Source organism: Echeneis naucrates, chromosome 12 (assembly GCF_900963305.1).
Source record: "Echeneis naucrates chromosome 12, fEcheNa1.1, whole genome shotgun sequence".
NCBI classification, from domain to species: domain Eukaryota; kingdom Metazoa; phylum Chordata; class Actinopteri; order Carangiformes; family Echeneidae; genus Echeneis; species Echeneis naucrates.
Window position 1 is genome coordinate 9,985,287 of NC_042522.1, and position 27,922 is coordinate 10,013,208.

A 27,922-nucleotide genomic window follows, 5' to 3' on the forward strand; every position below is an offset into this window, starting at 1 on the left:
GCTAAAAGGCAAAAATCTTTTCTGGACCTGAAAAGTCTCAGCGTAAAGACAGAGGTTAAAATCTTAATTTTCAAAATTTTCAGGCAACAGTAGAAACAGCGACAAGTGTCAGAATAATGCATTAGTAGTAAATTTATTGAAAAAGATACAACCAATGAAGATGGATGGTTCATGGAAAGATGTAACAGAACGTAATGGAAGTGCATTTTAATAACCTTTTTTTTTTATCAGTTATATCTTTCAAAACTTTGCACAACATTCACTGCTTTACTAACAACATTTAAAAAGATGGGTTTGGGCATCTGTCAGCAAATCATGAAACAAAATTAAAAATGGGCTAACTACAGCTAACTACAATTTAAAAAATGAAACATAAAAAACTTAAAAGGTTTTCTTATTTTACAAACTATGTTCACTTGGGTTATACAAATGAAAACAAAAGTAAAAAACCTTTGTCAGCACCATGTTATTTTTCTTTTTAAAAATCCCATTTCAACCACAATTTCCTCCACAACTGTGGTGAAACATCTCAACACATTAAGATCACCATGCTTGATAAAAAGCCAATTTATTCAAACTAGAAATGCCTCATTCTTGAGGAATGGTACAGCATCTTCCTTACGACAATTTATACTCACTTGAGTAGCCAAAAAAAAAAAAAAAAAAAAAAAAAAAAGTCTTTTTCACATAATTTCAGTTAATCAATTTATAAATCAACCGTGGCGGCAAATGTCAGACAGCCATTCTGCTGCAACAAAGATGAGGTGACACAAAAAAGTGGCAACATATTCCAATATATATCAGCTCATTTTGCTGGAATGGTGATGATAAATGACCACAATGGTCAAACAAGTTAAACACAGCTGTGTGCTGAGGTCGTCTTTCCGAAAGACAACGTTACACATCCTGAACCTCTGAAAATCTTTGATAATGACTCTAGGAAAAGCCATTGAACAATGTCAATCAGCTATTTTAAAAAAAAAAAGGACAAAATGCACAGTTCTCCCTCCGAGGAAAGTTGTGTATGAAATGTAGAGACAATCCTGCTGTGCTGCCCTCTGCTGTTCATGTTAACACAAGGTGGAATAACGGAGCAGTCACTTCTTCCAGGGTTTGATTGTGCACCTGCTTCTGAGTGTGCGTGTGTGTGTTGTCTATGGTCCATGGTCATTTAATAAGAACTGAAGATACAGTACAGGTTCACTGATAAAAGTTCAAAGTTCATGGAGAATGGACACAGTCCTGTAAATGTAGCCAAGCTTAGTCTGAGGAGGGCTTTATGAGGGGCTGGGGGGGCTGTTGTTGGAAGAGCTGGTGTCAGGCGACGCCCTGGGTTGCTGCCGGTCCTCCGGTGTGCTGTCGGCCTGCAGTGATGCCATGGCTGCCGAGGAGTACTTGCACTTGGAGGAGCCACATTCGCAGTTGAACAACTTGCTTTTGACTTCCCAGAAATGGTCGCCATAGTTAAATCTGCAGGTGGAGGGTAAAAATCACCTGGTTAGAGAGGAGTGCTCATCAAACCTGACTTTATCTCACTCACAGGGATAGAAAAACACTGGGAGACTGAATCAGCCTTAAGGTGACAAGTAGGGCTGGGCTGTCACACATGAGGCTGACACCAGAAACCAATAAATCTACCTATCATTGCTGGTAACATGCTAACGTGCTGTAGACATCACACAGACATCCTTGACAACGTGGCGCATGAAAACGCCAACAGAGAACTGGCGGTCTTACCCGAGCTCCTCTCCAGCCTTGATGTTTTCACTGGCGAAGAAAGCGATGTGTGGGAAACGAAGGTCCTGATGTGTTGTGAACACTCGACAGGCGAACAGGTTTGGCTCACACATGTGATTGAGGAAGCGGCTGATGTTTCCATAGAAACGGGCATCAATGCAGTACAAGTCTTGTGGCTGAAAGGGAAAATAAATGAAAGGATGAAGCTAAAAGAAATCCTCTGAATCTGCGAGTGCACAGCTGAAGGGAGGGAATCTAAGAACAAAGAAAACATCGTATGAAGAGTCACTATTTCGGCTGTGGCTGAGATATACCTGTTCCATACTTTACCTTGTCATCCAGACTGAACAGGTAAGCGTCATTTTGCCTCATCTCTGCTTCTGCTTCTGAGATGATCTCACCGACATACCTGTAGAGGAACAGATGATCTGTCAGCAGCTGGAAGCATCAGATTCAGTTCATGACAGGCCAAAGTTTCATGAGCCTGGATTATTTTCACTGCTTCATTTGGAGAAACAGAAGCTCTCAGATACTGAACGATAAACCTTTCTCATCTCTGCTGGAAAACCTTGAATATATTTTCCCACTTGAAATAATTAACCCAAAAGGTTTTTTTTTTTTTACTGAATAACTAACAGCACAAAAATTATTCATCACTGAGAGAACATGAGGACGAGTGGATGAGTCAGTTTTAATTAAATCCAGAGCTAAACTGACTGCTCATCGTGTCTTTGTGACAAGATTTTTCATTGTCAGATTATCAATTATTGGTTCACTAATCCTGTTTGACTCATCTCAAAAAGAATTTCAATCTGCAGCATTCTCCATAATAACTGTCCATTTGTAATAAAACCAACAGTGAGATTAGAGGTTGTCATGACTACTACTGAGCCTGAATCAGAGTGTAACTGAAGAAATGCGTTCTAAAATTACATTATTATCGTCTTCCTTAACTGTATTTAACATGCCGTTACCACTGTAAGATAAACTTTAATGGCACTCTACGGTTTACCAAAGTCACCAAGTCACCAAAATGTGCAACTGTAATTGTTTTAGCAATTAATTCTCAACATACAAAATAAAAAAAAAAAGTTAAATAAATATTTAAGGCAGCAAAGCTAAGGCTTCCTCCCTGCACTGCGGTTTCAGTGTTGTTCTTCATCTGTAAGTCAGTTTGGATCAAAGCATCTGTCAGACAAATGGAAATGACAAGGCTGCTGACTTTCTCACTGTCAGTGATTACAGTGACAGAGTGTGTGCAAAGCCTGATACATTATCAGCGTCCGCTCCACTGAGCTCTATTGTTGTCCAGAGACTATTAAAGACACATGAGTGAGCTACACTGGACGACACATTGCTTGTTACCATGAACACAAACACACTGCAGTTTATTTTGAGTCAGACACAGATATTGTCCTGCCGCTGTAAATACCTACCAATGAAGGAAATGTCTATTAATATAGGGCTGAGGGCGCCCTCAACAAACTGACCATTTAGTCCTGTTTGAGTAGTGTTTCCAAACACCAGCAGTTTCAGTATGTGTTGATCTATGAACTGAATTTTAGTAAAAACTAATGGGTGACTGTGTTGGACAACAAGATGAAGTCAGAAAGAACCGAGAGACACATCATTGGTTTTAAGATTGAATGTGTTGACACTTGACAGAGAAAGAAAAGCCCCAAACATTAAGTTGCTGTACATTCTTTGCCGTCATCTCTGAGTTTAAAAACATGGCAGCCATCTGTCAGGAGCTTACAGTGCCAACATTTACTGTCAGTTTCTAAAGATGGTTGCCAAAGAAAACTGAAGGTTTTTGTGTGTGTGGTAATCAACAGGTTTTTGAACCTTAAATGCCAGCATTTTTAAGAAAAGCTGTTGAAAGCGGTCACAATGCATTAGCAGGGCGAGTGACACCGCAGTGAAAACACCTCTCAAGATGAGAAAGCACAAATGACAGTCACGTGTCTCGTCTGCTGTACTCACAGTCCGAGCTGCTACCATCTGCCAGCTGTTGCAGTGTGTGAGAGTAGCAGGGGAGGAAGTGACACAACATGCCTCTTCCAGGTGGGAATAACTACACATAAATACATCAGAGAGCTACAGGGGTGACAGTTATGGCTCTTGATCTTTCTTCTGGTGAACAACTTAAAACCAGACTGAGAAATACACAGAGACAAATGAAGAGCCACCAAACAGACCAAACACACGGGTAACTGCAAATATTAACAGTGTTTTGTTTGGTAAACGGACTTACTCGCATATAAAGGTCCCTTTTGGTATGTCCTGCAGGGCTCTAACACCCCAGCCCTTCTTACTGGTCCTGAAGAGCTGAAGCCTGGTCCTAGAAGATCCAGATCCAACTTAAAGTCACAGGGCATGAAATCACCTCACACCCTTCGGTGTAGTTGACAGTTACAAAGAGACAGCCTCATGCAAACCACCATCTACCGTTTTCTGCATCGTGTTGCTAGTTTGAGTGTGAATACCTGAGTCCATTTTGCACTACACGGTTCTTGCAGGTCCTCCAACAAGAACATGCATGGTTACACTCAAATATAAGGGGAGGCTCCTCACGGCAGAATTCAGGGAGAAGGCAACCGCTCTAGTTATGACAAAAGATCATGTCGTTAATTTTTGTAAAGGTAAATAATTTTGATCCATGAGTATGGTGATTTGTCCTCACCTTGTCATACCAGCAGCGCAGACTGAGCTGCCCACACATGCAGATACTTGCAGAACAATCTTCTTTACAAACACAGTACTGTAAGCCCCAGGAAGAGAGAACAGAACAATAACTGTCACTTCACAACATCAAATATTTCATGAATTTCTCTCTGAATATCTGAGAGATATATTCTAGCACACCTGTAAGTGTGTTATGTTTCTGTCGATGTTCATGGGGGAGGTGACACAATTCTCTGGGATGTATTTGTAGTTGTCTGGATAAGGTTCACTGTCAACAGAATTGACACAGGGAATGGGAACTCTCTCCTGGCCCAGAGCTATATCACTGTAACCAGAAGGGATGCACGGGTTAGGAGCTGTAAAATTTTCCCTAGGCAAGAAAAAGTGAATCATAAGTGTTGCCATTTGCTAAGGCTTTAATTTAAGGATGACTGAAAATAGCCTTCCACAGAAATCTTGCACAATTTTATTCCACCTGTGAAGGAGTTTCTCCTCAGCTTGACTGAGCTTTGTGTTCCTGGCCTCCCTCTCCCTCCTATTGGTCTGTAGAGCCGCCCAGGCCTTTGAGTTGTGGCTGCAGCAGTCAGGAGGAGTTTCTCCCTCGCGGTTCTTAAGTAATACGTCTGCTCCTCGAGACAGGAAGAGCCTGAGGAGACAAAGTTTTACTGACAGTTGGCAAGTAACACCATTATAGAAATTAAAAACTAGGTTTTAACCTACAAACACCAACACCATCACTGTGGGTTTCCACTGACGTTGGAAGAGGCAAAAACAAACATCATATCAGTACAAAGGGAGACAAACAGAAACTGTGTTGACAGCTCCTTACAATTACAAGTAAAAAAAAAAACAGCATAAATGAAAAAACATGCTAATTACGCTAACTATTGTGATACTGTTATATTCCTCAATCCGAGTGTGATTGAGGCTCCAAGATGTGGCTGATGGTCACCTGCCAACTAGCGAGCAGTAGCGGTGGGAGGGGCATAAGATCCTTCAATGCAGATGTCAAAGTCTATGTTGAACAATAAAACTATTTACCATATTGACATTTTTCCAGCACTTCTTGAGGAATTTTAAATTGCTGTCTTCAGTCAGCCCTTAGGCTCTCAATGATAGTAAAAAAAAAACAAAAAAACAAACCCCAAACACACACACACACACACACACACACACACACACACACCCCAAAATAATTTATTTTGGGAAGGCTGGTAACTCACGTGACACAGTCCAGGCGGTTTTCTCGAGCAGCGATGTGTAGAGGAGAGTCTCCATGAATGTTGACAGCCTGCAGGTCACAGTGAGCGTTCAGGAGCAGCTCGGCGATCTCCACGCTGCCAGAGAACGCTGCCCAGTGAAGGCAGATGTTTTCTTCCTACAAAAAAAAAAAAAAAAAAAAAAAAAAAAGAGAGAGAGAAAGAGAGCAAAAGAAAAATCAATACAGTCACTAGTCTACTCACAAACATTCAGAGATACGAACAGACAGCACTGCTAATTAAAATTGTGTTCTAATTCTTCTTCTCGCCTTTCCTGGCTAGTACGAGTTTTCCTACTCACCCTGCCACCTAGCATCACAGTTCTTTGTACCTGCGTTCGCGCTAAGATGCGCTCTGTTACGAACAACTCAGGACATAACTCATTGGTCAGTTGGGGAGTGTCTGCATTATGTTTTACATTTCTTTCAGGTATATCCAACACAGAGAAGAAAAACACTGAAGCCAACCTTGTCCCTGATGCTGATGTCGGCCCCTTTGCAGAGAAGCAGCTTCACCTGGTCCACGTGTTTGTACTCCGTTGCCCAGATCATGGCTGTCCAGCCTCCATCATCCTGAGGGAAAACAAGGATTGCACATCATCAGTGAAGTAAAAACATTGGATGTAGCGCAGTGGTTTCTGTGAATACCAGAACTGTATTTATATTAGTACTTGTAAGAGTAGTGACAGTTACTAGGCAGCTTTGTGCTCAAGCAGCAATTTCAGAGAAAAATCTGCTCAGCATTGCGTATTGGTTTTTATCAGTGAGATTTACAGATTGTGCACAAAACAATCTTCTACTTTGGGAATCCTGGTTGTTTCTACTTGTTCTATTTTCATGGAATACATTTGACAGAAACACACAATCCAGAGAAGACTTTCCTTAAACACTTGATGTACAGTAGATGGAGACATTCTTCAGTCATCTTTATATGTGTTCATCATCTGTGTCTGATTTCTTTTGACTGACGTAAATCTACTTCCTGTTGCACATTTTACTTCTACAAATATCTGTTATGAGGAACTCTTAAACTGTTTTGTTGAGAGCAAATCTTAGGGCTGAGGTCTGTCCTCCAATATATCCATCAAGCCACTTCACTTCTGACAACTGTCTTACTATAAACAACAACTAGCCTGGCTACAGAATACAATAATGCAGCTATCAGCACTGCAAAGTTCAATTATAACATGTTATCCCTTTGTTTATTCTGTAAACAAATTGAAACAACAATAATGAATTGTGGTTTAATGTGCTGGAGCTCTTCTACTTTGGGAACAGTGGCATCTTTGGTCTAACTTTGCATAAGGATCTCATATTTTAGTTCATCATGCTTTCATAGGCGAGTCCAGAGTCCACTAACCCTTCAGATTAAATCAGCTGTGGTGTTATGAGCCTGAATGTCAATGTTAAAACCTGGTATAAACATAAATCTCAGGTGAAATAATCCCAAGTGGACAGCTCTAGTTCAGGTAACCCAGGATGCACTGGTGCCATATTTGAGATCTGATCAGTCAGACCATATTGAGAGGGTCACCACTACATTGGGAACCTGAAAGCGTCCTATGACACAGGTTTCTGTCCCTGTTTAAGAAAAGTAAAAGTGCCGCGCCATCGGACATGTGACCAGCTGGAGGACAATTTAGACTTGGAGACTTGAAAGCAGCTTTAAATGCAAATGATGACTCAAACATAATGACAGTCCTCAGCAGAGGAAAAACAAAGCCCTGTGGTAAAATATTCACTGAGGGAAACTGACCTGACAGTTTATGTTGATCAGTCCTGTTGACAGAAGGTGCTCTACAATGCTGTAATGGCCGGACTTTGCTGCGAGATGGAGACACGTGAACCCTTCAACATCCTGAGAGGAAGAGAGTTGAGTTATTGACCTCATTCAGCCACAATATAAAAATGCAAGTGATCACTTGTCATTTCAAACACTTCTTGTTTTTATTTTTATAAAGAGGATAGAGTTTAAATATTTTACATCTCAGTGCTGACACCCGTCTCCTTAGACCGATGAAAACAATAGTTGTTAAAACAACTGAGAGGTCAAACTACCGTATTTTTCGCATTATAAGGCGCACTTAAAATCCTTAGATTTTCTCAAAAATCGGCAGTGTGCCTTATATATGAATTCTTGTTGTGCTTACTGACGTCAAACCAATTTTATGTGGTACACTGTGCTATAAAATCCATCAAAATGTTTTAGTGCGACTTTGGTAAGTGACAAAGCTACTCCGCTTGATGGATTGTCGGAGCATTCCCAGCTGACACAGGGGTGTTGTGTTAACTAATTATGTAGTGCTGGCAACCAACCATCATCCAACATTTAGTCAGTGTTACCTTACAATGATGAGACGTCAAGTTAGGTTTTTAACATAAATCCAATTTTCAAATCCATATCAGGAATTTGTCTGATGGTCTGCAAAATACGGTACACTAAGATGTCACTCATCCATGTTGCTGTCTGACAGAACCACTGGTGAGATATGATGCAGGTTTACCTTGTGCGAGGCACTGGCTCCAGCCCTCAGCAGGTAAAGCACTGTCTCCATGTGGTTGTTCTCACAGGCTTCCATCAATGGAGTCCGCTGGTCTTCATCACACATGTCAAGGTTTGCACCGGCCTGAAATAAGGCATATCAGACTCGGAGGTTTAAAAAGTCCATCAATTAAAATTCTGTGGATAAAAATGTAAAACTTGGGAGTTTTTCTTTCCATTACTACAGGAACAACAACAGAACAGAAACACAAAGTTGTACCTGTACGAGCATGTGGCAGATGTCTTTGTGTCCTCCCTCTGCTGCAGCATGGAGAGGTGTCCGTTTGTTTTGCGATTCCATCTTGAAGTTGGGGTCGATGCCGTCCACTGATAATTTCATAAAAAAACCCCAAAAAAAAACCAAAACAAAAACAACAAAAAAAACAACATTTGGAGAAATGTAAGCGGTAATAAGATTCAGAATGTTTATGTTTGCTGTTTCAACTATAAATGGTCAAGGTGGAGCTAACATACCCAACATGAGCAGGACCCTCTTGAGTTCTCCCTGTTTAGCTGAGAGGTAAAGTTGCTTGGGATGAAAACGCAGCTTTTTGGGTCTGAAAAGAAGACACAGACACACAGACACACACACACACACACACAGACAGACACACAGACACACAGACAGACACACACACACACACACACACACACAGACACACACACAGACACACACACACACACACACACACACACACACACACACACACACACACACAACACCACACACACACAACACACACACCACACACACACACACACACACACACACACACACACACACACACACACACACACACACACACACAAAGAAAGTGTTCACATCAATGTGATTTAGACATCCTTTCCTTCAGATTAATTGAGCTGACTATTGAGGCAGGTCTTACTTCTCTGTGTCCAGAGCCATCAGGATGCTTTCTAGAGTTTCTCTGGGCGGTCCAGGAAGCACAATTGGTGAGGCTGCTCTCCCCATACTGGTCTGCAGGGTTGCAGGGTTCCTTGACGACCCGGGAATAGCACAGGTGTCTAGTCCATGTGAGGACCGAACAGAGAAGGAGCTGTCGGCCCGGCCGCTGACCTCGGCGCCAATGGTCAGACGAGAAGAGCTGCAAAACAAACAAGAAATAACTTAATTGCACTATGAATAATGCTTTATCTTTAGGGATTTTTATTTGTTTATTTTTTAAATTAGATTCTTTAACCTTTTTCTAAAAAGGTTCTGTAGAGGAAGCTAGTTTACCTCCCCGTCGTGGTGTCTGCTCTGCCCTCTAGGACCCCGGGTGTGGCCGGCCCTTGTGTAAGTGCAGCAGGCACGGTGGAGGTGGTGTCAGCCTTGGCGATGGTGACCTCCTTGGCCTTGCTGGCCTCCTCTCCACAGTGGGGGCAGAAACTCTGACCTTTCAGCATCGAGGCACAAGCACGATGGAAGCGGTGAGAGATGCTGACGTCTGGTTGGCACTCCATGAAAGTCCCCTTCAGTCATACATAAAAAAAATATTGATAAGCAAACACTCCACACTGAAGACAGAAGTCAGGGCAGGGCAGAGAATCAAATAAGATATTTGTTTAAGACTATGATACAGGAGGCAGCCAAAGAAGACTTCTGTTATCTCTTCATTTTTAGACTAAAGGCTAAATGTTTATAGTCTTTATAATGCTTGAACAGTTTTCCAAGAACCAGAAATCATTTAAAAAAAAGGCAAAGGGTTAATTCATTAACACTAGAGAGAGCAGAAATTGGGAATTCAGTAATGAAAATCACAGAATACAAATAAACCAGTAAAAAACACACAGTTTTAAAGGTTAAACACAAACCTGAGCTGTCTGTTAGGTATAAACCAAATAATTTTTTTGTAATGATTGTCACATATGATGAAACACAACTACAGATCTAACTCCCATATCGGGTTTCTTTTATCCTTAAACATTTTTAAAGCAAAGTAGAGAAGAGACTTTATCTGCAAATTATGTTCTTAAAAAATTCTGCTTGGCTGGTAACAGCACATTAGATGCTCAACTCTTTTCCTTAAACCTACGAGTCGCCAAGTTCAAGAGGAGCATCAATATACTAAGTTGAGTTTGGGAAATCATCTTCAACCTCTCTTGATCACAGTAGGCACCTTGCACCATAATATAGCAAGTACTGTATTGCAAAGAGATTATGTAAGTTAGAATTTGATAACATACAAATAGAACTGAACTGAACTCTCCTCTTGACAAAACAAACCGGTTAACTCAAGAGCTCAGACATTGCTGGGACACTGGTGGCCTGAGACAAATCCAGCAGGTGTACTCACAGCTCGGCAGAAGAACCCACAGCCGGGGCAGCACTGGTGCTTCACCATGCCGTTGCGGTGGTCTTCACACAAGACCAGCAGCTGGACAGAGTTGGAGGGACGCATCATTTCATGTTTCAGCACAGCACTCTGGCAGCGGGTCAGCTGGCCATCAATGCTCTCTGTGGCCATGCATTTCCTGTCTGCCAGGATGAGAATCTCCCGACTCTTGGGCGTCTCCATGCGGCAGCTGCAGAGAGGAAGCTCCTGAGCCTCTTCGACTGATGACCCTGAAACACCTGAAGAAAAATTTATAAACTTAAAGAGTCTTACTGCTGCATCCTAGCAGTAACCAAAGTACACTGTGGCAGACACTACAGCACACCTCTGAGTCTGACTTCAGGTCATATTGTATAAAATTTAAACAAAAACAAACCATCCATTTCCATTCTCCAAACAAAAATATTTTCCATTAGAATAATTTAAAAGATGTGAGGATGACATGCTGTGTGATACTTCATCAGTAATTCAAATCGATATACCATTGTGATTTTTTTCTTTCCGGGTTAATAAAAACAAACAAACAAAAAACAAGAGCTGTGGAGGAGAGATGAAAATTGTGGATGGACGTTGTCTTGCTGTATCAGAGTCAAACAAAGGACTCAATGTGTAAATGAGATGGACTCAGCTGTTCAGGTTATTGAAGGACAATTTACAGACTTACAGAGACATAGAGCATATTTCTGATTGACAAGTTCGAGGCTCAGAGCAACCACTACTTCAGTTTCCATGTCGACTAGAAATAACAATAAGAGGATGTGCATGTCACTCATTAGTGGCTGGTCAGAGGAAACTGAAAATATTTCAGCTGTGTTTTTAGGAGCAGTCCATTGCAGCTTAGGCAGTTGATCAAGACCAACTAACTTCACATCAGAAAACTCTGCTTCATATGTTAACATCCAAATTATCATTAAGATAAACCCCTCAAACTGTGAGTGGTGGGACCGTAGCAACTCTTGGGTAAAGATATAAACAGGGTCAAAACACTCCAATTTGTGGTAATAGTGAGTAAAACAAAGAACGTTAGGGAGTTTCCTCCTTTGTTCACCTTTGTTTATTTGTGAGGGGACCATCAGCTCCTGCGGCTTGTTGAGGTTGACAGACTGAGGAGAGAGAATCTGTTTGTATTCCTTCTCATCACTGGCCAGGGACTGAGCTGAAGCCTGTGGCTGAGGCTGAGCTACCACCTCCAGATCTGACCAGGACAAGAGTCAGTCAGGAAATACATTAGTACCGTCATCAAACTGAAGAGCGTCACAAGAAAAAAGTTGCATTCAATTCTGTTGCATCAATATGCATAAAACTGTGGCATGTAAAAAGAAAATGGTCCAGCAATTGAATTAACACTACACTAACTGAGCTAGTTGGGAACAGGAATTTAATGTTTAAGTTGCTGGAAAGGCTTACTGTGGATCTTTATAATGAGGTCATTTGGGGGGTGGGGGTTGAAATATAATTAAGATAAATAAAGTTTGCAGTTGAAATCAGAGCTGATAGAAGCAATGGAACAGGAAAAAATGTTTCTGCATTAAGAGTGTTATAGTGAAATTGGATGCTCCATGAGTCTACAATTTACAGAAACAAAAAATCTTAAAATCAAAATGTTAATTAACCTTTTCAAAACTATTCCGACATAAGGACTCAGAGATTTACTAACCATAAAAAATAAACACAGAGGGTCTGGTCCAAAAGTATGTGATCATTGGGTCTAAACTGTGCTTTATATCATTTTTCAATTCAACTTCAATCTGTTGCTAAAATAATCCAAATATATATAGGGAAAATTTATGTTAAGTACATTTTCCACTAAAAACTGGATTCAGGTAGAAACCTGGAGCTAATCCCAGGACAGGGACACACCCGGGACAGGTTGCCAGACCATCACAAGGCCAACATACAGAGACAGACAAACAACCACTCAGTCTCAGAGCTACATACAATTTAGGGTCACCAAACATGATGTCTTTGGACAGTGGAAGGAAACCGGAGTACCCGGAGGAAGCCCACGGAAGCACTGGGAAAACATAAAAACTCCGCACAGAAAGGCGCCAGGCCTGGGAACTGAACCAGGAACCTACATGTTATGGGGCAACAGCGCTAACTATGCTGCTGTGCTGCCTAAATACGTCAACATGCGCCAGTAAACTGCAGTGAAATAAATAAGGTTTACTGTTGCTAAGAACCGACATAACTGTGATGGTCACCTTTGGCCTTTATCCTCCTCTTTCTTTTCCTGGACGGCCTGAGCCATGCGCTATCTCCTTTTGGCTTCTTCTTCAACTTCTTCTTCACACTGGACTCTGTGCTCTGTGGTAGATGGACACAACTCACTCACAGGCATAATTTCAGTAACACAAAGTAATGTAATAGTGAAAACAGATCGTTTAACTGCACTCCTCATCTTCCTCTGCTGAAGGACGTGGAGAGGATGAGATCGAACAGTCTGATGTAGTTAGGTGGAGGGATGATGGAGCGTGGGTCTTACCATGTCGGACTCTGTGCCCTCCTCCTCCCCTTCTTCTTCCCCAGACTCTTCAGTCTCCTGCTCGTCTCCCACCTCCAGCACAAAAAAGCAAGAGCCACAACCATTCAACACTCACATGTCATCATATGCTGCATTATGCACAAAATAGAAATTACTACTTGTGTTCCAACCTGAGAGATGGATTCCGATGCTGCTTCTGTAGTAGCACTGACAGGTTCTTCTGCTGGCTGCTGTCCCTCCTCTTCCTCAGACTCCACCTCCTCTGACTCTTCTTCCTCAGATGCATTTTCCACCTTCTCCCCATTTATGTTTGCTACCTCTTTAGCCTGTAAGATAAATAAGAAATGGAGATTATCACAACAATGTCATAGTTTTATGATCAAGAGAACAAATTTTAAGGATTGTGGGGAGGGGGCTGGACAGGTCATTGCTCCACACAGGTTTACATAAACCTGTGACTCTAAAGCACTGCGGGAGGAAACCTATGCATGAAGAGATTGTGCAATCTAGAGTCAAATCCATTCTGAATCCAGAACTGTCTTGCCGTAAGGTGACAATGTTAACCGCTCTGCAGCTTTAGTTTGAAAGAATCAAAGCTGATTCAGCAAAACATGAAACATATTTTTTTAAATTAATATTTTTACTTCAAATTCCACCATTGATAGTTCTTTAAGAGGTTCAAATTAGTCTTTTAGCAGCAACTAACACAGTCTCCACCACAAGCTTCAAGGTGAGATGAGGTGTTACAGGAGCGTGGTAAACTAGCAGCTTGAGGCTAAATTGGCTGCTACTGGCAAAACAAACTTGCACCTCTTAAAGGACTTTTGCGTCAGTGCACAATGCTCCCTCTGGAGCCACGAAACACCTTGTGAAAACAACTGCTTTCTCAAAGTCTGTGAACAAGAGACAATGTGCTGGATGTAGAAAAGTGGCTGATTGATCGACGAGTTTAATATGTAAAATTCTGACTCAACATACACTTTTAAATTGCTCAATGAAGCAACTGCTGTTTGTTTCAAAGTCAATGATTTGCTAAATGAAGGTTTGTGAGTTGTTTAATTGAATAAATGTGAGAGGCAGAGACCTGTGGGCTCTTGTCAGAATGTTTAAGTTCCTTAAACATCTCAAGCACAGTTCTCTGCTTTAGCACTTTGGTTTTCTTCTTAGGAACCAGGCTGTATGTTCCCATCCTCCTCTTCTTTTTACGGGACGACAACCCTCCTGAGAAAGAGCCTACAGGATGAAAACACATTTATGCTGTGAGAGGAGATCATGTTCTGTTTCAATTAACTGATTATGTTTCTGAAATCCAAGCATAAAGTCAGCGTTTCTACAGTGGGTCAGTTTTTTATCACTGAAATCTGTCTTACCTAGTTGGAGCTTGGCTGGAGCTGAAGGAGCTGGCGTTGGTGGAGGTGCTGGTGAAGTGGATGAAGCAGTTTGTGCTGATGCTGGCGTGTCTGGTGGACTCTGAGGTAGATGGTTCTGGGAGGAGGACTGCTGCGAGGATTTCTGTGCATCAGTTGCAACGTGAGTCTCCATTTTCTCCATTTTGGCACTTTTAGCTTCTCTTAATTCCCTGTTAAGAAGCTGCAGGTGACAAGAACCAAAAGCTTTTGAGGATGGCTGGGTTTATGTGATCGTTACTTGTTCTAGGTTTTTAGATGGTGGATTTTCTGCCACAAAATACACAGGTTATTTTTTAGAACTAGATTTTACTGTCATCTTATTTTCACATGGATGTCTATGTCTTGCAAAAATGTCTATGTCTTGTCTTCCAAAAATTCACAGAAAGAATCCTCTTGCAGAAAGCAGGGCACAGAAATCTCTCCATTTTTAGAAAGCAAAGCTATTGGATTAGGGTTTAAACATTTTAGTTGTCAATATAAACTGCATGCTCTTACCATTGAAGCCGGTTTCATAGTTTTACATGTGATTTTGCATTAATTTGCCTCATGTGTGGACAAAGGTAATTGGACAGGATGTACTCTTGTTCTGCAGACTTTTATAATTATTTGGGTTCATTAGCTTCAATGAAATAAAACTTGAACACTACAGTGCACAATGATATCTTCGATTTAGTTAGTTTGCTGTGTGTCAACACTTTCCTGGAAATCACATCATGTTTCAATTCGTGAAATACTGATAGAAATGAAAAACTGTAGAAATGGTTTCCCACTTTGGTAAGGAGGGACTGAAGTCCTGACCCATATCCCATTCAACACCTGTTGGATGAAATGAAGCATAAACTAATGCTGCTGTGGATGAATGGGATCAAACTGGGATATTGCAGCAAGGTCCAAAATGCTCTCTCTTTCCAAGAGTTGTGTTACAACATGTCTGCCCAATGTCTGTAATACTCTGTTGGTCTTTTAATGTTTACAGGTATTAGAATAATATTCTCATTTAACTTGTGGTGCTGGTTTGAATGATAATGTCAGAGAAAATGAGAAATGGGGCAGAAAACACTTATGAGCTTCTGATAACACAGCAGATTCAGACTGTTTACCTTTTGTGCCGGGCTGACAGCAGGTCTGGACATGGTCTTGCGTGCTCTGTGTATCGTGACGGGTGCTGGAGCTGGTACAGGAGACGGAGCTGTGCCATTTTTAGTGTCTGATATACCCTGTCCCAACGTAATCCCTGTACTGGGGTCAGTCCTTAACACACCAGAAGTCTGTACACACCCTGATGCCAAGGCCGGGAGGGGTTTGACTGTGTGTCCCCCTGTTGATGTGCCTGATGGCAACCAGTTAGTCCTAGGAGGGGAAACTCCCAAACCTGGCAGCACTGCACAGCTGCCCTCCTGCTGTTGCTGCTTAGTGAGGATGAATCCATTGCTTCCAGTAACAGAACCGTGCGGTGGCTCCATGTCTGGCAAACCATTTTCATTCAACAGCAGTAAAGTCTTGTTGCTGCCTGTTGCGGAGCCAGGAGCCGGGCTCTTGTGCCTTGTCTCGTCACATTCAGTGCCATTGAGCATTGCCTCTGCTGCAGGGGAAGAGGCCAGCCTGGCTGCTATGTTTTTGTCTCCATCTGTGATCCAAAACCAAAGACATAAGTCAAATTACAATGTCAACCATTAATAAATAAAGTAATTTCAGGTTGCCTTTGACTAATACCTGACGGTTCCTCTCCATTGCTTGCTGGATTGAGGCCCTCTTTCTTTGCAGATATAGCCTTATCTGCACTGCTCTTGGCTAGACCAGCCGGCTAATGGAGAAAAAGACCACATATGTCAGGGGAAATCAAATTTAGAGCTGTTATTAACATTAATTAATTTCTGGATAATTTCTTTCAGTTAATTGCTTTATCTGTTACAAGTTTAGAATTTCTCGTAAGTTCCCTTTTACAAAGCCCATAAAATATCACAGAGTTAACCCATAAACTTAACAATTTCCATTGTTCAATTTATGAAGTAAAAATATCCAAAATTGTTTTCATTTCAAAATGTGGATTTGATGCTTTTCTTGGTTTTAATTTCTGTAGAGTTGAACAAAACAGACAAATGGAAAAAATCCTCAGATTTCAGAAACTGGAACTAGATATGTCAGAATTTTGGTTTAAAAGAATTCATTTATGAGCAAAATTGTTGATCAGAGGTCTGACAACTGGTTCTAAGCCTACTTTTATCTGTACAACACAAAAACACAAAGACAATAGCAGAAATATCCAAGAGAATAAATGCAACCCCTATGAACTTTCCTCTCTTTTTAGCTAACCAGTTGAGCAGCATATGCCCACTGTGACTTCAAAGGAAAATCTCATCCACCAATGGACTCGTTATGTTTTTACACAGACGAAGTAGTTGAGGAGGAAACACTAGGAAATGCAAAACTGCAGACCAGCTACCTCATACTCACTGTGCCCAAATGAAACAACAGAGGTCTGGAAGAAAAACACTTTGGATCCACGTTTGCTTTTTTTGAGTCCAACTTTGCTTGTTAAAACTGTCCCTTTGTTCCAAACCCTTTAAACTTTGTATATCAGATGTCAATGGAAATTGGACTGAGGTCAATTCAAATCTAAGGAGCAGGATCTCCAGCACCACAGTAGGATTTACACTCTCCTCAACCTTATGTTAAGCTCATACCCAGCAAAAGAAGGTAGATACACAGACATGTGCTGACTGGGACAGGACTTCATGCGACTAGGCAGCTACTGAGTACAACTGTCCCAAGACAGCAGAGCAAACACCAATACCAATCCTACAATCCTACAAACTGGCCCAATACTTCAATTCAATAAAAAGATCCCTAAGAGACAGACTACTGAAGGCTTCCCCTAAACAAACTGAATTAGCCAGTTTATCACTTCACCAAAGATTGACAGCCAAGTCCTCAGAGTTAACAGAGAATGTGTGTCCTGAAGCCTGCAGACAACCCAGGTGCCATCTAAACAAGCCGTCCTCCAAACATGTTTCTGAGTACCTGAGCCGAACACAAACACGGACCTTGTCAATAGCAACAAGGTCAGGCCAAGAGGTGGTCTGTGAGCACAGTAAGTGAGGGTGTCTCGCAAAGAACATCTAGTCTGGGACAATCCTCTGTGGTGTATGATCTCATGGAAGCGAAGCTAGGGAGCACATGTGAGGGTGAGGAGGAGAGGAATTCTTTAGTTCCCCATTTTCATGGATTGAAGAAAGCCAGTTACAAAAAGAAAACCCACCAGGCTCATCCCTCCCCCTAGTGGCCAAAAGTGGAACATTAACATTGGAGACAGACAGGAGAGGGGGGAAGGGAGGCAGAGAAGGCTGTCTGCAGATCTCCGCCATTTCGCAACCAGACTGTTTACTGACACAAGGCGGCCATTGCAGCAGTATTCCACTAGATGGGGAACGTAGAGGTTTGGAGGCTGGTGGATGGGGATATGGTTGTTGCTTAGAGAAGCTCAGAATCTGAAACCAAGGCTATGGGTACTAATTAGGAGCCGTTAAGTAGCACATAAATAAATTAAAAGATGTGAGAATAGAACACAGCTTCAGGAAAAGCTCCAAGGGTTCAGAATTTACGGGTCAAATTGGAGCTCTTTATGAAACCGCAAAGAAGATTGGTAGTAGAAATAAAGATTTAACAGATTATGAATGACATTTCAACTGCTGTTCAATCATCCACTCTCCCTACAACATAACGAGAACCTGGTATGTGACAAGACCTGGACTTTCTTTGTTACACAACCTATCTTTAGATCTACAACAAGAGGCATGCAAATGTATCGGAGTTACCTGAACACAAAACACAAATACATGACACAAACAGCTTTTACACTACCATTGACAACAATCCAACAAGGGTCAAAATACCGCAGACACATTTCACATAGTCCCAGAACAATGTGTGCATTGCATTCTTGACCTTCCTTAACAATGGCTTTTAATTCTGAATTTTTGTAAACGATCTCTTTTAAATGAAGCCTGTGGACAATCAGCTACAGGCTGTGAGCTGTTTGAGCAATCGTCATAATTGCCTTGGTTCATTTGAATCTTTGCAAAAGGCCTAAAGAGGCGATAATATCCACTAACTTACAAGGAAAAAAGGAAGTTCAGTTAAATATGTGTTTTATGGCAGCGCAAATACAAAGTAAAGCTCTATTTTTCCAACCCCGAGTTACAAAATACTTCATGCATTACAGATCGCTCACAGAAGGTCATTTATCTTGCAATCTCTTTCACAACACAAGTTCCAGTTTGGGATCTGCTCCTCTCCAGTACTGCATTAACAACTCTTGGCTTTCCATATTTTCAAAGGAAAACGTGGAGCTTCCTGGTAGCCTAACTACGATATGCTGATTGTGCAATTATAATAACCTAATTTCTGCTTTAAAAAATATTTTTTTATTTAGACTTTTTAAAAGGTATAGAATCTCAAATGATCCTCAGGAACACTCAAATGAAACCTGCCCATTCATGAACTGTGACTAAGTGGCAAACACATGCAAGGTCTGTCACTGAGCCAGAGAGCTACTGAGAAGACCTACGGCTGGTAAACATGGAAGCTCATACTGCAGCCTAACATGCAGCCTTTAGATTAATAAGCAGTCACTGCAGCCTTGTGCTCCAGTATGTTCCTGATCACATAGCCGTCACATAGAGCCAGTACCAGGGAACATCATTACATTACAAACCATGAGGCTACACTTAAAGAGCAAAGAAATCGTGAGAGAAAATGAGTCTGACAGTCTGATGTCAGGGTAGTTTTCAGATCTTCAGGAGGTCAGACTTCCACACTTCCAAATTGAGAATGACATCATATTTCCTGTGCTGTGATTACTCTAAATACAGCAGCCTTCCTAATCCATGACACCACACTCAAATCTCTCCGAGATACAGCAGCATCGCTACAAAACAAATGACTGCTCTTCCAGCTTAAGTATTCGATTTCAGGGATCAAGAGCTATAAGCTGCTGATAAAACAGCAGCAACTGTCTTGAGAAGCACATCTTAAAACCTGAGAAATCATGTCATTGAGTAGACAGCAAGAGCTCAAAAACTAATTTTAACTTTTATACAAAATGACAAAAAGGAACTAGGGAGAAACACTATGCATCTCCTCAGACCATTCAAAGCCAACCAAGGGTGAAGAGCATAAAGCTAACATGTCTTTTCCCTTGTGTGCCTCAAGGAAGCATCATACCTGCTTTCTTCTCATGGCCTCCATTGAGGAGAAGAAGGCGTCAGAAAGGGTGGGTGTATTTGATAGAGGGAGAGAGAGGGAAAGGGGGAGGACAAAGAGAGAGGGGGGGAGAGAGAGAGAGAGAGAGAGAGAGTGAGAATGTGTCGAACAGATTGTTCCTCTTTTCCTTTTCTTTCCCCGCATGCACATTCACCTCGCCGGTCATGTGACCTGATGGCTCCCTCTGTCGGCCCTCTTCTTCAGAAGGGTCTCCACAGAGCATGCTCAGTCAGTTCAAACAGTAACACCACTCCATTTCTCTAAGCTGGAGGACCTCACTGCCAATGAAGACATCCAGTGGAACAGACTCACTGTGCAAATCTAAGAGTGGAGAAAAACATTGAACAATGCTGCGCAGGCTCTAACCTGTTAGTGCTTTCATCTCACAGGTCATATTGATAGTTATGTCAACCTTACTTCTTGTAAAACAATAATTTATAATACTACTGGTGCTACTTATGTCTGCTTCTTTTTTCTCTCAATGTATTACAGGATCAGATTCATGTGAAATGAAAACATGTAAATAAGAACCTCATCACTGGTATCCACATATGTAGGGAGCAAACAGGACAGAGGTGATGATAAAGTATAGAGATGAAAGCCCAAGACAGAAATCAGATGTCAGTGGGAAGCCTGATGGACCAAACACTTTTACTGCAGACACCAGGACATTTCCAAACCTCTCAAAACGAAAGTCTTTTGTCTCCACTTTGCCTCAAGCCAATGAAGGCAGTAAAATGCAATACTGTCAGGCTATGCAACACCTATTAAGTCACAAAAACGAAGTAACAGACCAAGCTGCCACCAAGGGAGCCTGAAACGAAGCTCCATTATGGACCACTAAAGGACCAGAAGGGAAACTTTGAAGGATGGGCTGTGCCCAGTACAAACACAGCGGACTGTCTGGTCTTTTTGCCTTAAGCGGTCAAACCAGTTAATTTAATTTGCAATTGATTATTTTCCCTATACTTGTATGTTGATCCATTGATGAATTGATAAAATGTCAAGGTTCCCAGATGTCCATCTCAAATGACTTGATTGTTCACATCCTCAGAAAGATGGCACCATGAGCATTTGTTGCCATTTCAATTACTTTAATGCTTTGTTTATGATGACACCAGTAAGGGTTTGTTACTTCCCTAAGTGAAATGACTCTTCTCCTCAGGGAAATCTTGAGAACAGAAGAATGCAGATGTAGAGATATTGGGGGCTTCTCCTGTTTCACTTCTAAATGACAAACAAACTTGTCCTGACATACAAGCTCAGGTTGATCAACTTTCAGTAGCCAATGCATAAAAAAAGAAGTTCTTCCCTCCAACAATGTTGATAGTGCAAGTGAAAATATAGAAACTCTAAGATAGTGAATGCAGTACTGGTGAACAAGCCAACAGGCTTACAGTGCAGTTAAACAGCAACAGTTCATCCATTGAGCCATGGAGCAACAACAAGACACAAAAGGTGGCACCTGTGAGCAAAAGACAATTACACAAAGAAGGAGCTGTTTATTGTCAAAAACTAGTTCTGTAAAATAACAAAACCTGCAACTCTGTAATGTGAAACTCAGCCTGATTAATGTTTGCGCTCACCTCAGCTTCTCTGAAGGCAAAGCTGCTGATACAGATTTTAACTTCCACAAGTCCGCAGGCCAAATTTCTTAATTTACAATAATAGCCCCCCCAAAACACCTCCAAACCCCAAACGCAGGTGACTCATACAAGGCCCTTACTGTAGCTATGCTGACAGACCTGGACTCAGTAGATTTTTTTTTTTTTAGCTACCTTAGCAGTACAGCTCTAGGAATAGCATGTCAGCCTGCTGGTTGGTCTACCACTTTGGCTTTGACTAACATATGCCAGCAACTACAGGGATGATGCCAAGAGCTACCATGACATTTTATTTTGTCTCCAATGGATTAAGCCTGATGGTTTTAGTGATCCCTTGACTTTTCCTTTGCCACTGTGATGAGATAAGGGTTTCTGTGTTGGAATGAAAAAAATAAAAAATAAAAAAAAATGACCGCTACAAAATCAGGTATGAAAAGGTCCCTCAGAGTGAATCATGAAGTCTAACTACAATTTACATTTCCTCTCATAAAATTTACAATCTCATTTATCAATGGGATTGATAAGATATATGAGAAATATGAACTCTGGTAGTCTACTCAGCACCATCATCAGGTCATAATTTTATTTTGTGCAAAACTAGCATCATTGTCATTCAACAAAGAAGATGTGGTCATTAACAGTAGGAGCAGTTGATATTCTTTATAATCATAGAAACACACTGTTTTCTGACACTCAAATTAAACACAAAGCCATTTTTACTTCCAGATACAGATTCCAATCCTTGAGCTATATCAACTAACAGTGAGTATTCATCCAGTACTTTAAACATTAAAAACAAGCGCCAACCCACTGTGATGTCATCCATTAGTTTATCATCTGTCATTACCTCCAGTTTGTCATCAATCACATTTTTTTAAACCAGTACAAACCATGATTGGTGAAGAAGGTGGAACTGAGGAGGCAGGAGGGGTGGAAGACTGAGAGCATAAACTAATTGGGATGAAATTGTACAAGTCAGTAAATCAAGTAAGAAGTAGTGCCATTTTCTCAAAGACTCCAATACAATCTGGCTCCTTTTTCCAGAAGAGTCACCCGCTGATGATCATTGGATAGAATGAAAGTTTGGGGGTCTTCAGCATTAGCATCACTTTTCAGTCCTTCACCTGTATTCCAGACATTGAATGATTAAAAGTCTTCATCTCTTTAAAAATATGTAGTTAATAAAAGCATCTTTAAAGTGAATTTTAGAAATATGCCTTAAAGTTAAATAACATTGTAACCATCTGACAGACAACTACAACATAAATGTATGAAAGGCAGGGTGTAATGGTATTATTGATCAATAGCCTAATGAAACAGACCATTAACATCGTTGTTACAGGTTTTTGTTGGCTTAAAATGGATGGAAATATTTATATACTCCAGTTATAACTATATAACATAGGTCTTGCCATTTCTAGACATTTTACTGCAACAAGAGATTTATAACTTTCAAACAACTTGAAAAAATTGGTAGCAATGTCTTGACGGAGTACTTAACTTAATAGGACAAAAAGATAATGTGCCAATCATTGCATTTTTTATGAAAGGATAAAATTGTAGATTGTAGACCAAATCAAATCTGCCGATTGATTCTGAGGTCATCTACAACCCCCAGAACAGTTCTGCTAATGCTTTTCATGTAGCTTAGGAGCAAAAAATTTCAATACTAAAACTTCCATAAAAAAATTTAATTCTTAGTACAATTTGGTGCAAAGGAGCTTTGCATTAATAAAATCATAAAAAATTGCCCAAATTTTGATTAATATCTGAACCCATCTGATCAAAGAACAAGTAGAGCAAATATGAATTCTGAGGCCATTGGCTTCAAATATTTTGGCTGAAAACTGCATTATCACCTTGAACTTTCCTCAGTCAGAAACCATCATCTGCTAATTTTATCCAAGCCCAAAACGATGTTCAAAGCCATATCAATATACATGTCTTCAAAACTTTTTAACATACTCATCCATTGCAGCATATGCAATATAATAGGCCTGTTCTTGTCAAATGACTGCCAAATTACTCCAAAAGATAGCAACAATAATCTCAAAACAAAACTAATGTCTTGTTATTATTCTTATGCCCTTCAATGTTCTACAGTGCAATGTAATCAAAGGTTTTTATCCATAAAGAAGACATAAGTTTTACATAAACTGTCTTTTTATGCACCTAAAGAATTATACAAGACCATTTCAAATAGACAAGTAATCATTGAAACATTTTCTATCTCATGCTGGAGCTCCAAACATTAAGCTTTGATATCAAAAACAGACTCAACATGTATACAAACTACTAAATTAGCTTCCCATTGACCACATGTTTTTACAGTGACTCTAGTGTTGGTCTAAAAATAAAAATTAATAGCAAAAGTTTGCTACAGGCACTCATATGCTTGTAAGGCAAATGTCATCTATCTGCAAAATATGCACTTTAGGGCTTTTGCAATATCATATTTTCTCCACACAATTATTGAGAGCTAAATTATTCTCACTAGACAAAAAATAAATATGTTGTTCAACTTGTCTTTTGTGGCAAAAGAATTGTACTGAAATGCCAGAGAAAGGAGGAGTATAGGAGTGTGTGAACGCAAGAGTAACAACTAAACTCAATGGAAAATGAAAAGGCAACCAGACACACTGGTCTGACAAGGACGTCTGCTATTCTAATGTTGTCATACGTGTATTAATAACAGGAGCGCAACATTTAATGTTTTAAATATTAAGGTTTTAATGTCATAATACCTCTGACTCATCTTAAGGATTTGCTTCCTAGCAGGAACCTCTGTGGGGACCAGTCAAGACAATAGTCCTCATAATTTTAAAACAAGACTACTTGATGAGTCGTCATCCCTGTAGACATGTGCAGCGTGGTATCCGAAAAGCTATTTAACTTTTAAATCTACCACATTGGTTGGGTCAGGTTTCTTTCATTTTCACAGGCAATGAAGAACGCAGGTGGTGCCAGGTGGCAGTGTCTCCTGTCTCTGTATGCGGCATATTCTGGGGCTAATGTTAAGCACATATAGTGGATCAATTTTCACTTCATTAAATTACCCACTTGACTGACAATGTTATCAAAAAACATGACTTCAGTACACAACTTCACTATCTATAGCCAATTTCATGCACAATTTAGTCCATACACAAAAGTTAGAAATGTATCTGCAACACTGCTACTAATAAGGGGTGAAAGACAGCAAAATCATCACCATGTCTGTTCTCTCCAGTCATTTTCAAATTTGTAGCGTAACAAACATTGAAACCTCAAGGTATCAGTTGGAAAACCTTTATATTAGAATGTTCTTTTCATAATGCCTGATTCAGCTTTTTTGGGCAATGACTGCATTAAAAGCCTTTTAAAATATTGGGTACCTGCCAGCTGTATAGCTTAGCATCTGGTACAGGAGTACCTTAGCTAATACTAACTTCCTGTACAGGAAGAATGTTGGGGCAGTGAATGCAAACACCTCACTCTACTTTTCCAGTTTCATTAGTTTTGTTGTTGGGAAGTTTATTTAACAACACTGGTTTTGATTAAACGCACCCCCGGGGGGGAAAAAAAAAACAAAAAACAAAACAGTGATTAAGTGGTCATTGTTGGGCAGTAATACATTAGTTATTTGAATTCTGCCGTAACGTGTTTACTTTTCAAAGGTCTGATAGTGTAAGGAAATACCTTTTGAATGACTTAAGTTATTAGTAATTAGTTCCAAGTAATGCCTTATGAATTTCATGTGACCATATGACGGCATTTGATGGAGGATTGACCTCACTTCAGTTGGCTGACTGGGTGTTAATGGCTGAGTTGCAGGGCAGGGTGTGGCAGAAATGTACTTCCAAAACTGTCCCACTTTGTTGTTGTGTTGTTTGTGTAGTCAGAGAAGTGGCGCTCGCTCCTGAATGGTCAGTCATTCCCTCCAAACCTTAGGGGCTACCTGCTGGTTACATTTTCAGTGTGTCTGACGCAAAAGATGTGACAGGTTGGTGTGGACAATTGGGACATGTTTAAGGAATACTTGATTGAGCAGAGTAGCAACAAGTAAAGTATTTACTTTTGTTGCTCAGCAGATGATGAAGTAAGTTCAGTTTCAACTGTTTGAGTAGTTAGTTCAAACTGCCATTGGCTGTGCATGAATGGTACATGGCCCTCTACCTTCTGCAATTATCATGCAATCTTAGTTTGATCATTGTTTATATGTTGTTTGTTGCAGTCACGTGGCAGCACACTAAATATCCTGAGGCTCTGGGCAGACAGAGTTGACATCAAGTGAGTGGTATCTGTCACAAGACCAGTTATGGCCATTTCACTGTAAAATATCCTTCACTTGTATGAGCCCAAAGTGCATTCATTCTCTTCTCCAGCTGTGTCTCCTTTGCAAGTGAACACACCAACTGAAAACTGAACCTAAAACACACACACACACACACACACAGAGAGAGAGGTACCAGGAAATTGGAAAAACCTGTACTATATAATGAAACGCAGAAGTCTTCAGTTAATACTACCCTACCTCAAACTTGAATACCAAATCAGTACAGTAAAACATGTCACCTGCACGGTGGAGTGTTATTAGACAGTATATCTAGTCTTACACACACACACACACACACACACACACACACACACACACACACACACACAGCTAAAGGACTTGCTGTTAATGCACTGTTGTCTTGTCCCTTGGAAACACTGGGCGTGGAAAATGAATTTTGCCCAAACTAAGGCTGTATTATAAATAAAATTAAAACAAATTCGTCTCGAGTTGGTGCACACATCACCCTTAGGGACGAATGATTTATATAAACCCTAAACATTAGCTAAAGATGATTGAGACGGATTATATTGGATTCACAAAATGAACAAATTATTGTCTTGGTTGATCAATTAATTTTTAAGGCAACAAAATGAAAAAAACCTTTACATTTTTCTAGGAGAACATGTTATAATCTCTAAATTGTTTATTTTTCCCTCCATTTGAAAATCTGCCAAAAATTGGGTAATTTTGCTTGTGAAAAAGGCCTATAATGACCAACCAAAACAGTCAATGGTGAATTTTATCACGATCACCTTGCATCATTTGTTAAAATAATCATATAAGCCAAAAAACAAAACAAAACAAAGATAATAAAGAGGACAAAGACATTACAGGTACGACAGGTAATCCCAATGAAGTGTAACTGTTTCTGGGATTAAGACTCGATTTTAAATTGTGATATTATCAAAATCCCAGTGTCTGCCCAAATAGTCACAATGTCATTTTTTTTGCGCAGTCCTAACACGAGCAAATAAACCCAAAACGGTCTGCACAATCACATTCTGTTGAACTAATCCATTTACAGCCATCTATCTTTACCCAGGTGTGAAATGCATCAACATGCCACAACGACAAAGTTGTGAGTGCAAACGAAAGTAGCTGCAGAGCTCATTGGCCCACACCTTCCTCTGATGGTCCAGATCCTCCTCAGTGCTGAGGACACCACCACAGCGATGCTTGAGCGACCTCTGCCGAACAACACCGGATCAGATCTCTCGGGAAAAAAGAGAAACAAAAGACTGAACCCTGAAATACATTTACCCAACTGTACTGTTGGGATGCGACGATCGGTTGATTCAATCCATCTTTGCTGGTGTAACCCTGCAAAACAATCCAACTGGCTTCAGCCAGCCCCGATCGGGTTCACATCCAATGAAACCCATGGAAATATAGCTTCAGAAAGCTAACAAAGACGAGCATGCACCGGGAACATCATCCCCGATAAAAGTTTAACGTGAAATCATGACTATGCCGAGGCATGAGAGCCGGTGGAAAAACTGGCGCCATATGTTTACAGTGGGAGGTTGTGAGCAGCTCTGCCAATGCTGCTTCATTTGACTGCATCATTTATCATGGAGCTAACAGACTGCACAGCCCAGACGACAACACTGTCAGGCACAACACCGAGCCCGGCTGCTCCGAATCACACCGGCACCATCCTTTGTCGTCAACACGAGATGATAACCCCAAAAATGTGTTTTTGTGTCGATCTGACAAAGTGTGCACAGTCTGCTAACTAGCACGGCTGCTAGCAGCTAGCTAACCAGCACTGTGCAAATTAGCTATCAGTGAGACGGTGACAGGCAGCACAGCTAAGACAACTGATAATGTCGCCGAAAAAACCTCGCATGCACATCAATCTGAGGTGAATTTTGAGCCGCTAAAGCCGGGCAGAAGCAGGACAGTGACATGAGCCTGGACCATGTATGATTAAACCCCAGAGAAGAGCCCCCAACGTGCCCGTACGGGCCATTCATGTTCCGGGGCGCAGCATCTTCCTGCACATTCAGTTGCCCTCCGGTCCAACACAAAAGCTAGAGAGTCCTGCCTGGCCGCGGGAAATTCACGGCTAACCAGCACCTCGACACCGACATTTCGCCCGTTTACAAGAGGGGACTGTGGCTGCCGGGCGGGGAACACATTTTTAAGGCGCGGAAGACAGCGTGAAAGTAAGACAAGCTTGGCAGAGATCAGGCTCACACACTCACCTCGGTCCCTACCGAAGCCATGGTGCCTGGACGTTAACCCCGCCCACCCGTGATTGCGTCACATTTATTGATTTGCAGG

At 41.0% G+C, this 27,922-nt stretch overlaps 1 protein-coding gene across 3 annotated transcripts; it reads right to left on the reverse strand.

Moving 5' to 3' along the window:
• Positions 1-114: 114 nt before the first annotated feature.
• ehmt1b (euchromatic histone-lysine N-methyltransferase 1b) lies at positions 115-27,886 on the reverse strand. 3 transcript variants are annotated; one of them, XM_029515890.1, is made up of 28 exons: positions 27,844-27,877; positions 19,869-20,035; positions 19,676-19,693; positions 16,166-16,256; positions 15,553-16,079; positions 14,414-14,633; positions 14,128-14,276; positions 13,214-13,369; positions 13,044-13,115; positions 12,763-12,865; positions 11,607-11,753; positions 10,520-10,797; positions 9,463-9,695; positions 9,110-9,328; positions 8,697-8,779; positions 8,443-8,549; positions 8,185-8,307; positions 7,437-7,538; positions 6,149-6,253; positions 5,646-5,800; positions 4,898-5,068; positions 4,603-4,747; positions 4,421-4,498; positions 4,224-4,339; positions 3,992-4,078; positions 2,068-2,146; positions 1,738-1,913; positions 115-1,470 (listed from the first exon to the last, which is right to left on the reverse strand). In XM_029515890.1, the coding sequence occupies exons 2-28, from the start codon at positions 19,935-19,937 to the stop codon at positions 1,278-1,280; spliced, it is 4,002 nt and encodes a 1,333-aa protein (XP_029371750.1). In that variant the 5' UTR covers positions 19,938-20,035; positions 27,844-27,877; the 3' UTR covers positions 115-1,277. The 3 variants fall into 3 exon arrangements, 1 of the variants encoding a protein (XP_029371750.1); XR_003841340.1 differs by lacking the exon at positions 115-1,470 and adding an exon at positions 3,721-3,811 and having other exon boundaries at positions 1,772-1,913; positions 27,844-27,886; XR_003841339.1 differs by lacking the exon at positions 115-1,470 and having other exon boundaries at positions 1,846-1,913; positions 2,068-3,811; positions 27,844-27,886.
• Between the last annotated feature and the right edge of the window lie 36 nt (positions 27,887-27,922).